This window comes from Aegilops tauschii, chromosome 4 (genome assembly GCF_002575655.3).
Source record: "Aegilops tauschii subsp. strangulata cultivar AL8/78 chromosome 4, Aet v6.0, whole genome shotgun sequence".
Classification (NCBI taxonomy): domain Eukaryota; kingdom Viridiplantae; phylum Streptophyta; class Magnoliopsida; order Poales; family Poaceae; genus Aegilops; species Aegilops tauschii.
The window spans coordinates 11,130,448-11,144,476 of record NC_053038.3 but is presented as its reverse complement, the minus strand read 5'-3'; the positions used below and the strand labels follow the sequence as shown (position 1 = coordinate 11,144,476).

Here is a 14,029-nt window from a genome sequence, read left to right as displayed (position 1 = left end):
TTGCCGTCGTCCACCTCCGTGACCACCACTCTAGTTTTGATGAGCTAGTTTAGGCGCCGTTGCCTCTTTGGTTTCGGTTCTATACCGACTCCGCCAGACTCGATGCTGGTCTCGGCGCCGGTCTCAGTCTCAGCGCCGGTCTGGATGTCGGTCTCAGTCTCCGATGCGACAGGTGGGCCCAGCAAGAACAACCATTGATCATCAGCAAGGTTCAAAAATTCGTCTGTCGCCCGGTAGACGTCGACACAATCACCAGAACTCTGTCCTTCATCGTTGCTAGCCATGTTTCCTACGATTAAATCTAGTCAATTAATTCTAGACCTAATAAACTGAATAATGACAGAAAAAAGCCTATGTTTTGCAGGAACGTTGATTCCTTCCCGGTGCGATAAATCCCGGACACTCGATATGTCCTAGTTTGTAGCACAAGTCATGCTGAAATTCACGGAAAAATTCGGCATGTCCTTTGCTAAAAAGTGGACAAATCTAGCACGTGAAATTTGCCGGAACGGAAATGAATCAACATTCCGGCAAAACATAGGCCACTCGGCTTCATTCCCTGGAAACAACAAAAGGCCACTTGGGCACAATCGAACTACTTCAATGAAAAGATATAACATGACCACTTAAGAATATGTACATGAGAAACTACAACAGTAGATAAACATGAGCAAACACAATTGAGGAATTTGCATATATCATGACCACTTCAAATTTGCATCTCCTAGTGTTTGACACTTCAAGAAAATCTACACAAATCTCATGCTCTCTCAAACTCAACTCAAAAACAAATATAGATTATATTTAGTTAACTACTGAACTAAATTTTACTCTAAACTAAACCCTACTGCCCTAATTAACATCTAGTTAAACAAACTCAATTCAAAAACTAAACCCTACTGAACTAATTAACATCTACATTATCTACTACTTAACATCTATTATTACCCTAAATAAAAAAACATCTACTATTAACCCTACTGCCCTAGTTAACTAGTACCACCACTACTACTAATTAACATCTACTACTACTACTACTAAAAACATTATCTATGAACCCTACTACTAATTAACATCTACTACTACTTCTAATTAACATGGAAGGAAGAAAATGTAGAGAGAGAGGGGTGGGGGGCTTACAGAGAGGGGAGAGACGGTGGCGGGGAGGTGCTCGGCGACGGAGGCAGGGGCGGCAAGGGCGGGCTCGGGCTCGGGCGGCGGCGGTCCTGGGTGGGCTCGGGCGGCGGCGGTGAACTCGAGGGCGGCAACGGTGAGGTTGAGGGCGGCGGCGGTGAGGTTGAGGCCAGCCTCGGGCGGCGGCGGTGAGGTTGAGGGCGGCGGCGGTGAGGTTGAGGCCAGCCTCGGGCGGCGGCGGTGAGGTTGAGGGCGGCCTCTGGCGGCGGCGGTGAGGTCGAGGCACTACTAGGAAAAGGGCTATAGATGGAATGGCCACTAATGGCGCACCAGACATGTGGTGCGCCATTACTATGTAGCAGTGGCGCACCATGTGCTGGTGCGCCATTAGTGTGAAATACACTAATGGCGCACCAGACACACGGTGCGCCATTAGTAACAATTTTTTTTATTTTGCCAGACATACTAATGGCGCACCAGGACATAGTGCGCCATTACTAGTTGTAACTAGTAATGGCGCACCAGCAACATAGTGCGCCACTACAATATTTTTTTTATTTTTTACTTTTTTGCAAAACTACTAATGGCGCACCTGGGGCAGTTGGTTGATACGTGGGACGCCGCAGAGAAAGAATATTTCCCTATGAGAGCCGCACTGCTCACGATGGTGCATGACTATCTCGGTTTCGGATATCTCGCGGGGCAGGTGGTTTCGGAGAGAAAGAATATTTCCCTCCCCCGCTCCACCGACCGCCGTCGCCGACCCCCGGCCCGCGCCCTCCCCCACTCCACCGTCGCCGACGACCCACCGCACCCTCCCCCGCTCCACCGGCCGTCGCCGACGACCCCCCGCACCCTCTCCCCCTCACCCTCCCCGGCCCGCTCCACCGGCGGCGGTGAGGTTGAGGCCAGCCTCGGGCGGCGGCGGTGAGGTTGAGGGCGGCCTCTGGCGGCGGCGGTGAGGTCGAGGCACTACTAGGAAAAGGGCTATAGATGGAATGGCCACTAATGGCGCACCAGACATGTGGTGCGCCATTACTATGTAGCAGTGGTGCACCATGTGCTGGTGCGCCATTAGTGTGAAATACACTAATGGCGCACCAGACACACGGTGCGCCATTAGTAACAATTTTTTTTATTTTGCCAGACATACTAATGGCGCACCAGGACATAGTGCGCCATTACTAGTTGTAACTAGTAATGGCGCACCAGCAACATAGTGCGCCACTACAATATTTTTTTTATTTTTTACTTTTTTGCAAAACTACTAATGGCGCACCTGGGGCAGTTGGTTGATACGTGGGACGCCGCAGAGAAAGAATATTTCCCTATGAGAGCCGCACTGCTCACGATGGTGCACGACTATCTCGGTTTCGGATATCTCGCGGGGCAGGTGGTTTCGGAGAGAAAGAATATTTCCCTCCCCCGCTCCACCGACCGCCGTCGCCGACCCCCGGCCCGCGCCCTCCCCCACTCCACCGTCGCCGACGACCCACCGCACCCTCCCCCGCTCCACCGGCCGTCGCCGACGACCCCCCGCACCCTCTCCCCCTCACCCTCCCCGGCCCGCTCCACCGTCACAAATGTATGCAAGTAAATTTGCAAAAAAAAGCAAATTTGATTATATTTTCAAATAACAAATTTGATGATATTTTTTAAAAAATCATTACTGTTTTTATAAAAAAATATTACTGTTATGATTTAAACAAGTTTGAACATATTTAAACACAAATAAATATCAAACAACATTTTAAATGCATATCCCCCGCTCCACCGGCCGTCGCCGACGACCCCCCGCACCCTCTCCCCCTCACCCTCCCCGGCCCGCTCCACCGTCACAAATGTATGCAAGTAAATTTGCAAAAAAAAGCAAATTTGATTATATTTTCAAATAACAAATTTGATGATATTTTTTAAAAAATCATTACTGTTTTTATAAAAAAATATTACTGTTATGATTTAAACAAGTTTGAACATATTTAAACACAAATAAATATCAAACAACATTTTAAATGCATAAAAACAAAAATTGGGGAGCCTGGGAATCGAACCCAGGACCTCCTAGTGTGTGTGCTGCGTGCTGACCAGTCAGGCTAGTGGGCGTGTTTTGATGGAGATAGGGTTAGGTGGAATATAACCTGACCAGTCGGGCTAGTAAGTAAAACAAAATTCTAATGGCGCGCCTTGGGGCGGTGCGCCATTAGAATCGACGTACTTATGGCGCACCAGGAGGAGGTGCGCCATTAGAATCGACGTACTTGTTCCCCTCGCACTGTGGCCTCCCTCCCTCCCTCGCCAGATCCCCCACTCGACCCCAACCGTACGCCGCCGCCCCCTTGCTCCGCCCCCTCCGTCCGCCGCGCTTGCACGTCGTTCGCCGCTGTGGTCTTGCGCTGCCTCGACGCCGCCGCCCCGACCCCCGCCGCCCCCCACCACTGCAGCTCCCTCGCGCCGCCGCCCCCGCGCCCGCCGCTCCTTCGCCGCCCCGCCCCAGCACGTACGTCCCCTCCCTCCCTTACCCCATCCCCCTAGCTTCTCCTCCTCCTCCTCTCACCACCCGTGCCTTCTTCTGCTCAGAAGGTCAAGAAGGCGGCCAAGGACGCCGACGACATCACGGGCCCCTTCCTCCGGATCGCTACCCGCAGCCTCCTCGACGCCGGCGTCCTCTAGGTGATTCCTCCTCTCTCCTCCCCTCCTTCCCCCTTGGTTTCTCTCCCAGCCGGCGTCCTCTAGGTGATTCGAGGTGATGCCCCTCACCCCCAACATGCTGTACTGAATTTCTAGGAAAATATGTGATGATGCAGTGTGTGTCAGGTTCAAAACGGAAAGAGAAAAGAACAGGGTTTCTTCAAGTACATGATAGTATTAGTTTTTATCTCAGTCCTTGTGGTGATGTTTTTGTGTTTGGGGTTAAACATATGGGGTACAAGTACAATGTGGCATCAACAATTTGCAAGGGGCACCAGAGACTCATCATTTGCCAAGAACAGATGTCAGTCATTAGCTTGGCATCATGTAAGAAAATGGCCATAATGTGCCCTGATAATGATGTATTTTGTCATAAAAATATATAGTGGACTGCCATGATAATGACATGGTCCTCGTTAGTTACATGTATAGGCTTAATTGAGCTGTGGAGTTCTTGTTACCTTGTCTGTCTGTCCTCGTTAGTTACATGTATCTCTCTGTTTGTGTTTCTGCGTAACAGGTTCGATCGCGGTTGGAGAAAAATTGAGGCGTTTGTTGGCTCCAAGACAGTGATACAGGTATATACATGTGCTCTGCTTACTTGTTTGGTTTGCAATAGTTATCATCTGACAAAGTATGCTTAGTTGTTTGGTTTGCAACCCATATTTTATAGTTGATAATACATTTTCCAGATTTGCTTGGTTGCAATCTTTTATCTGAACGCGGTCATTATAAGTTTATAGCTTTCCCACTGTCAGGCTTGTTCCAATAAGTAGATGCACTTGCTCCTTTCTTACATATTTGTGCAATAGTTATCATCAAGTCTACTTCCATGTTGCTGCTAGTAGTAACCTGACAGCACAGCCATACTTAGACCTTCAGAAGGTCAATCTTCAGTTTACTTGACTTTTGAGCCTGCTAGTAGTAACTTGGCAGCCATTCAAGGATGTCTTGGTTGTTCACGAGGCCATCCAATTGTTGTTATGTGATGACCTAATTTCTTGTCTTCCAATGGCATTTGACATTGGGATGACCAACTCATTGATTTGTCATACCCATACTAAACAAAGGTTAGGTTCAGAGATAGTGCTGCATTGTTGAGTTTTACTCCTTTTGATGTAGTAAATTTATTGACTGGTGTTTATCTTACCCTGTTCCATCGAGTAGTAAATCATTATTGGCTTGTATAGATGTCAGCATGCTCCCTTTCTACTCATTTTGGAGAACCTGTTCTTCACTTCTAAGAGTTGTTGTATTGACATGGCACATGTGCAATGGAGTTTTATATATCTTTAGCCACTGTCCATTAACAGCAAGTCAACAACAACATCAGTAAAATTCAGTTAACAACAACATCAGTAAAATTCATTTAATTAACTGAAGAAGAGAAGAGAGAAAGTAGCCAGGAGTAGATGAAGAGAGAATATCATGAAGGAATAGTTTAGTTTTAATTAATGGAAAAGTTGCATTTACTTGTAATTAAAGGAACAATTTCAGTTAATTATAAATATTCAATAGCAGCAGAGGCAAGCAGTAGCAGTAGCAGTAGATGCCAACTCTTGATATGCATGCATGCATTCTTAGCTTGTTTATATTCATTCTTGTAAACTGAACATGCTCATCTATCTATATATGCATTGTATTTTTTTCCTTTGGAAAGTAAAGTTTATTTCCTGGCTGGCTGGCATGATGGCTCATGGATACCTCAGCTGCAGCTGCAGCTAGAGCTCAATCTGATCTCATCTAAAATGACTCTATAAATACAGAGTGTAGTTAGTTACAGAGTAGCAGAAATAGTTGTTGGATGCAGTTACTTGCATGGGCCTGGCTGATGAAGAAAAACTTTATATATATTCATACTGATGTTGACTCTATAAATCATACTTATTGGACATGTTTTACGTGTTGATCCATCAATTGATCACATTGAGAAAGACCATCGTGTCTCCGACCATTTTGCAAAGGTCATGTCTCCGACCATCGTGTCGTGATGATTTTAGGGGGGGTGCAACCTTTGTATCTTCCTGTAGTATGGAGTATTAAATTGCCCCCTAGGGTATAAGGTTTCATTTGGATGTTCTCCCAGAACAAAATCATGACTTGTGACAATCTAAGGAAAAGGGGGATGGCAAAACCCCTAGAGTGTGTTCATTGCAAAGAGATACAAACTTTATATCATTTATTTTTTGAATGTATTGTAGCTAGTAAAATCTGTGAAGATGTTGAAATGCTTTTCTAGGTGCCAATCGTTAACTTTGAATCTATTGCTAAGTTGTGGCTTTGCAATAAAAGATACATTCACTTGAATGCAGTGTGCTTTTTTCTTTTCCAAAGGAAAAGAAAATGTGGTGTATAACAAATGTATTATTTGGTGGAAATTGAGATATCATATTAATCATTGACAAATTGGCTTTGAACAAATAATCTTAAATCCATGCATACCTACACAATTCATCTATTTGCAATGTGATGTTGTAAGGGTACTAATTGGTCTCTTCTGCTGCTTATCAGAGATGGGGGGAAGCAGCCACCGCCGCTCTGCCTCACCGGAGTACGAGTTGGATGCTTTCGAGTTCTTCAGTGTCATACTTGGGACTTCAGTATCAGCGACGAGGCAGGTATATAAAACGAGAGATCTCCCCTTCACCCATCTCATTATGATAACTCTGTTGTTTGCTACATCACTCCTTGTCCCAAATTGCAGAGGCTGCCTGACACTTTTATGAACATGCTGGGTGAAGATCCGCCACATAATGTGAAGCTCCGACAGGCCGGCGGCGGGGTTCGCAGGCTGTGGGACGTGGAGTTGGTGATCGAGGAGGGCCACATGTACCTGTGCCGTGGCTGGGAGAAGTTCTACAGTGCCTACGACCTGCAGACCGGGTACTTTGTTCTCTTCAGGTACGACGATGACGCCACAATGCTCATCGTGAAGGTTTTCAACACGACTATGTGTCGCATGCGCTACGCTGACGACGAAGATGCCAGTGCGTTCTGCCTCTTCTTATTCCTCTACATTTGGCTTTGTCTCACATCGATTGTTAACGGCCATTGTTGCATTTGGACAGGCAATGGGAGCAGCAGCAGCGACACTGGCTACAGCCAAAGCAGCAACGTTTCTGGCTTTAGCGAAAGCAGCAGCGATTCTGGCAGCAGCAAAGACAGCAAGAAGGATGATCCGGACTGGAGTGGGGGAGAAGAGGAGCAGAGTGGGGATGAGGAGCTGCAGGATGACGATGGGCATCAGGCTGAGGATGACCTAGCGCTGGTGGTGGCTGACCAAGGGTAAGAGATGGTGGTGGCTGACCATGGGCAAGAGATGGTGGTGGATGACCATGGGCAAGAGATGGTGGTGGCTGAGGATGACCTAGCGATGGTCGTGCCCGTCCTGCCTGAAGGTGGCCTCGCGATGGTGGTGGTGCCTGACAATGACCACGCATCGGTGGTGGCGCCGGCGATCCCACAGCTGGGCGACATGACCATGCCAATTGTGGTAGAAGACTACATCCCACAGCTGCCTCCACCGCCTCGCCGCTCTTGGCGCATCAGGCTGAGGAAGGAGAAGGAGAAGAACAATGAGAACTGAACTATGTGAAACTTTTGTAATATGGTGTTGGATGGATAACGGTGTTGGATGAACAATGTGAAACTTTTGTAATATGTAACGATGGAACTATGTGTTGGCTATGTATGTATATATGATGAAACTTGTGTGTTGGATATGATTGATATATGGATGCTTGTTGTATATATGTGTGTTGGATATCTCATATGTGAAATAGTGACCTGAGATTAAGAAAAAACGATTTTTTTTAAAAATGTTACTAATGGCGCACTTCCATCTGGTGCGCCATTAGTATACCAGTTACTAATGGCGCACCTTTGGGATACTAATGGCGCACCTGTGGTGCGCCATTACTAAAATATTCTAGTGGCGTGGTGCTAGTGGCGCACCAGTAGTGTGCCATTAGTAGGCAAAACTGGTGCGCCACTAGTAAGCCTTTTTCTAGTAGTGAGGGCGTGCGTGATCGACGGCGGCGACAAAGGAGTTGGGGGAATAGGTGGACAGGGGGGAAAATACTTTGCAAAATTTTGAGCCTGCGGGTGGTTAAGTAAAACTAGCAGTAGCACTGGTAGAAAAACGTGCTATAGCTAAGTTTGCTATAGCGGATTCTAGCAAAACACGCTATTGCTATAGGAAGCAGTTATTTATTTCCCTTTTTCTTTTCCTTTTATCTAAGGAACGTAGCTATAGCGCGGGCTTGTAAAACGCGCTACTGCTATGCCTTTCTCCTTCATTTTTTTCTTTCGTTTATCTTTATATTTTCTTTTTCTCATTTCTCTCTTTCCTACTTCTTTAATTTTCATTTACTATTCTATTTTTCCATTTTATTTTCTTTTTTATCAGTAGCGCTCTATGCAGGAAACGCGCTGCTACAACGCACTTAGTGGTAGCGCGCTTTCTGTGGAATCGCTACTACTATTCCTAGCCTACCGCCAACACGGTGGGAATTATAGTGGTAGCGCTTTTTCCAGCAGACGCGCTACTGCTATAGTTGTAGCTATAGCGCGCTTTGTGAGAACGCGCTACTATCAAGTAGTAGTAGCGCCATGTTTTAACCAGCGCTACTGCTATACCTCTCTGTATAAGGTTTTCCCTAGTAGTGCCACCTCGGTGGCCTCCCGCACCCCATCTTTGCACTATAAATTCCCAAATATTCCGACACCCTTCGGGCTTAACCTAGATCAAAAGTTCCACCGCCGCAAGGCTCTGTAGCCACCGAAAACCAATCTAGACCCTGTTCCGGCACCCTGCCGGAGGGGGGAATCATCTCCGGTGGCCATCTTCATTATCCCGGCGGCCACATGATGAGGAGGGAGTAGTCCACCCTCGGGGATGAGGGTTTGTACCAGTAGCTATGTGTTTAATATCTCTCTCTCTCTCTCTCTCTCTCTCTCTCTCTCGTGTTCTTGAGATGTCACGATCTTGATTTATTGTGGGCTTTGTTAATATAGTCGGATCATATGTATTTTCTCCTCTCTATCTTGTTGTGATGAATTGAGTTCTTCCCTTTGAGATTTCGTTGTTATCGGATTGAATACTTTTATGGATTTGAGAACACTTGATGTATGTCTTGCAATTGAATACTCGTGGTGACAATGGGGTATCGTGTTGATTCACTTGATATATGTTTTGGCACTCAACTCGCGGATTCCCGAGGTGACATTTGGGTAATCTATGCATAGGGGTTGATGCACGTTATTGTCTTTGTTTCTCCGGTAGAAATCTTGGGGCACTCTTTGAAGTTCTTTGTGTTGGATTGAGTATTATGAATATGAATTTGCTTTGGTGTTATTTTAGTACGAACTCTAGGATAGATCGAATAGAAAGAATAGCTTTGTGTTATTCTAGTACAGACTCTTGAATAGATGGAACATAAAGAATAGCTTTGAGGTAGTTTCGTACCCTACAAACAATTTATTCTTATGTTCTCCGCTAGATAGGAACTTTGGAGTGATTCTTCATTTCATGTTGAGGGATGGTTATATGATCCAGTTATCTTAGCATTGTTGAGAGATTGCACTAGCGAATGTACGGACCCTAGGCCTCATTTTCAAGCATTGCAATACCGTTTTTGTGCCCGTTTACTAGTTGCTACCTTGCTGTTTTTATTTATTCAGATTATAAAAATATATTTCTACCATCAATATTACACTTTTATCACCATCTCTTCCCCGAACTAGTGCACCTATACAATTTGCCATTGTATTGGGTGTGTTGGGGACACAAGAGATTTCTTGCATTTGGTTGCAGGGTCGTTTGAGAGAGACCATCTTCATCCTACGCCTCCCACGGATTGATAAACCTTAGGTCATCCACTTGAGGGAAAATTGCTACTGTCCTACAAAACTCTACGGTTGGAGGCCCAACACGAGTCTACAAGAATCAAGTTGCATAGTGGACATCAATGGGCCCGCGATGCTTCACATCCCATGATATGAGGACCAACGAAACGCCAGTGTTGAACACCCCCTTGGAATTGGAATGCAAATTAAGCATCGACAAGATTTCATATTTCGTCTTCGTCGGTGAGATGAGAGATGTCAGACATGAAGCAACCAATATCCTCTTACCGAGTAGACAACAACGAGAATCTGCAGGTTCCACTTGAGCTTCTATGCGGATGTCTGAGGGTCGACCAGGATGCCGATGACGAATGCTTGCAGGCTTCCTGACAGACGCGTCATCGTCGCCACCTTGTACCTAGATGGGAATACCATGGCAAGCTTAACCCATATATGCAATTGCAAAAATGTTGAAGTGAAGCAATTGCAATTGTTGAAGTGAAGCAATTGCCAAAATGTACTATTGCCAGATTATTCCGAGGTCGGCATGGCACATGTATGATGAACTAGAAGGCGTATCCGAGGCAGCTACCACAGAGGAACAAAGTGCCGACGACCATGTTGTGGTGAGCTGCCGGAGTTGCGGCCACCTGAGTACGGGACCTCAGTAGGTGGGTCAGCCAATGATGGTGCAGCATCTTGCCCTTGTATATGCTGACCACCATTGTTCCCCCGATGCAGGCCACGATGCCCAAGAGCTTCATCTTTCCATGCCACTTCCTGAATACCAGCTTCTCTACCCTGGAGAACCAGAGAGGCCGGGGAGCTCGTCAACGATGCTATAGCTAATTACTGGCACGTTGCGCATGTGAAGATTTGTTCTTTGTCAGGACGAGTACCGGAGTAGGATGGCAACCATAGAGGTGATGATGGGGATGAGGTTGAGGAAGACGACGGAGTAGGTGGAATTGGTGCCGCGCAGTCCATAGTAGTACAACCCCATGGCCAGGATAACCCTGTATGTGTTAGCAGAGAAATGGTCAGGACAATAGGGGCGCGTTTGGTTGCCCGCATGTAGCCCAACCAGGCCCGCGCGGGATGTGCGTGGCCTGTTTGGTTGGCTGGGCTGCATGCAATTCATGGCCCGCACGGACCTTAAAGCAGGCCTGAGCCTGGCCCGGCGGAAACTGTCGAATCAGCAGTTTCTCGCGAGCCTAGCTCGGCGCGGCCATGTGTGCGAGGGGGTTGCACGCCTCGGGCAGCTCGGGAGACGGAGGGGACATCTCATAACTCCCCCCAGTCTCCTGTCACCACCCCGCCCGCACTGTTCCCACCGCTCCCTCTCTGCCTCACCGCCCCTCCCTCTCCTCTCTTCAGATGGCTCCACCTCGCCCACCGCCGTGCCGTCCTCTGACCCCCGTCGACCAGCGCATCGCCAGCATCCAGGAGCGCTGCTGGCCGGGCTCCAGAACTTGGGCAGGGACCTGGCGTCGGTGCCCCCATCTGCTGCCAGCCGCCACGAGCGCTGGCCAATGCGGTGTCGGTCGTTCCTGCTCCGCCGCCGATTCTCGACCTCGTGGTCCTGGGCTCGGTGTCGGCGCCGTCCATGGAGCCGCCGCTTCTTGGGACAACATTGGGCAGGGGGGTTTTCTTGACCCCCGTCCAAGGGTTTTATCCTGTCGGCGCGCCGTCCTCCTCGACTTCTGGTGTGGCCATGAGCACGTGGCTGATGCCGCAGGCCGTCGCCAGGGACGGCTCCTCCTCTGCTCCGCCACCTTTCTCCTTCCCGTCGGGGTTTTCACCCCAGCCTCGGTTCACTACGACTGCGCAAGCTCCAGTGAGTCAAAGAATCCCCAATGCTTGCTCGTAGATGTAGATTAGGGGTTTATTTCTTAGGCATGTGCTAGTACTTAGTGGATTCAATAGGATTAGATAGGATTCAAGTAGATCCGATTGGATGCGATCCCAATCGAATCGAATCTGACTGATCTGTTCATGTTTGCTATAGTGTGTGTCCTAGGATAATGTTCTTCTGCTAGTGCTTTCCTAGGATCTGTGTTCATGCTAGGAGCTGTGTTCATGCTAGAATCCCCAATGCTAGTATGCTTTGCTGGGATCTGTGTTCATGGTAGGGTCTTGCTAGGATCTGTGTTCATGCAAATGGCATGTTCATGTTCAACCTAGGATCATGTTCATGTTGCTGTTCATGTTGCATGCTCTAGATTTTTATACATGTTCAAGCTAGGGTTTGTGTTGCATGCTCTAGATTGTTATACATGCATGTAGTAGGACCATTTCATGTTCAAACTTTGGGCTGGTCAGCCCTTAGCCGTCAGATGTATTCACGTGAGCCGTCTGATCTTTATCTTCCTCCCATCCAATCATCCTCTACCTTCGTCCAAATACAGAGAGACACAATACGTTGATTTTGAGCCGCCGCCGGCTGCCCCCGCTCGGCTGTGCTCTAGGTGGCTCGCCGTCCGCATCCTGGGACTCACGGTGCCGCGTCGCGCTCCTGCGGTTGTAGCACCCCGACCAGGCTGCACCCTCGCAGTGCATCGTTATGCCGCCCAGAGGATGTACTCACTGCGGCCGCCATTGTTGCTCCATCCCGACCTATTGGCTATAGCTCTCCCCATGCTGATTGCGAGACCGCGCCGCCCGCCCGGTACACACAAGATTCTCGTTGTTCGTAGTACCTCGAGCAACCTCGCCATGCTTTTCAGTTTGCTTGTTGCACAATGGCAGCTATGAAAATGGGTTGTAGCAAATTACAACGCCGGTTGTAGCAAAAAAATGAAGACATTTGAAGCAAAACGTCGTTATCGTCATCGCGGGTCGCAACTAAGACATCAATGTTGAAGCTTTTTCTATTGCCGGATATAGATTTTATTACAGCCGGTTGCATCTTTTCATAGTAGTCCATAGCTTTTGTCATCTATGATTGAAACTTTTTCTGTCGCCTGTTGAAGCTTTTTTCGTCGCTAGATGAAGCTTTTTTCGTCACCGGTTGTAACTCTCACCCGTAGCTTCCGTCGTATATGGGTTGAAGCTTTTGTCGTCACCGGTTGTAGCTTTTTTGGGCATCGGTTGTAGCACCGGGCATCTCCCTGATTCCAGCACACAAAAATGGCTTCGCCGTCGCTGTCCCGCAGCAGCCCCCATGGCCACCAACGCCTTCGCCTGCAGCACCAACTCGAGGGCCTCCCGGCGATGCGGCACCATTGGCAGAACCATGCAGCATTCGCTGGCACGAGGGAGCGCGAGTGACATCATCTCTCCATGGCGGCGATGAGCAACTTGGCTGGGAGATGAGATGCTTGTACAAGCACCGGGGTAAGAAAGTTGCTTACAACATCTTGTGGGCGTCCTCAACGACGGGGGCCGGTGGGCACCCTCCATGAATGAGAGAGGGAGAGGGGGAGGAGGAGGTCTCTCGGGGGAGAGAAGAAATCTCGCGTGTGGCCAGAAACTCATGCGAGGGGATAAGGATGCGAGACGTGATGCGAGCCGCTTGATCTAGTCGCATCAGACGGCGCGTGATGGACCGGCCGAGCGTTTGGTCGGTCTGCCGTACGCAAACGTTTCCCTTCCCATAATCGGAGTAGCTATTTGGTGCATGTATTTTGAACACATTATTTCCTTTAATAGAACATCAATTAAATAGTAATTACTAATTGTAAAAAATTACAAAAATTAGTAGTTACTACAATTATATTTTTTGCGGGCTAATTACTACGAGTGTAGCATATTGTATTCATCTGAAAACACTATCAAATCTTTGATACTTTTTTTTGCGAGAGCATTGATACCGAATCAATGTCGATTGATTTTTGAGATAGCGAACATCTAATACCAAATAAATTTATCATGGAATTTATTTTCATATTATAAATGCTCATATGTTCTTTCATATAATTGGTCAAATTTTACTTTGATGAAAGGGGCTTTCATTGAAGCAAATTTGAGCGCATCAAAAAATTAGGGGTAATCCGTGAGTGGGCACAAATTATGGGCATAAAATGTAAATGTCCCATAATATAATACCATGGAACAATAAAAAAATTATTGATATGTTGCAGATGTGTCAGCATCCCCAATCTTAATTCCTGCTCGTCCTCGATTAAGTAAATGATAAAGACAAATTTATTTAATGTGGAATGCTACCTAGCATGTCTTATTATGTAATTCTTTTACGATATGAATATTGGGAAGCGAAGACATAATAGAAATCAAAACGATAATATGCAAGAATGTTAGAGAATAATCATTACTCTTCAAAATAAACAATGTTAAAAAATGTTATTCCTATTCATTTAATCATGTAAGTATGGCATAGACCGGTCTTTCTAGCATAAAG

The 14,029-nt window shown here is 47.1% G+C and overlaps 1 protein-coding gene across 1 annotated transcript; it reads right to left on the bottom strand.

Annotated features, from left to right (window-relative positions):
- Positions 1-10,235: 10,235 nt before the first annotated feature.
- LOC109764193 (WAT1-related protein At4g08300-like) lies at positions 10,236-12,278 on the bottom strand. Its single transcript, XM_073496078.1, has 3 exons — positions 12,168-12,278; positions 10,569-10,685; positions 10,236-10,470 (listed from the first exon to the last, which is right to left on the bottom strand). The coding sequence occupies exons 1-3, from the start codon at positions 12,266-12,268 to the stop codon at positions 10,236-10,238; spliced, it is 453 nt and encodes a 150-aa protein (XP_073352179.1). The 5' UTR covers positions 12,269-12,278.
- Positions 12,279-14,029: the final 1,751 nt, after the last annotated feature.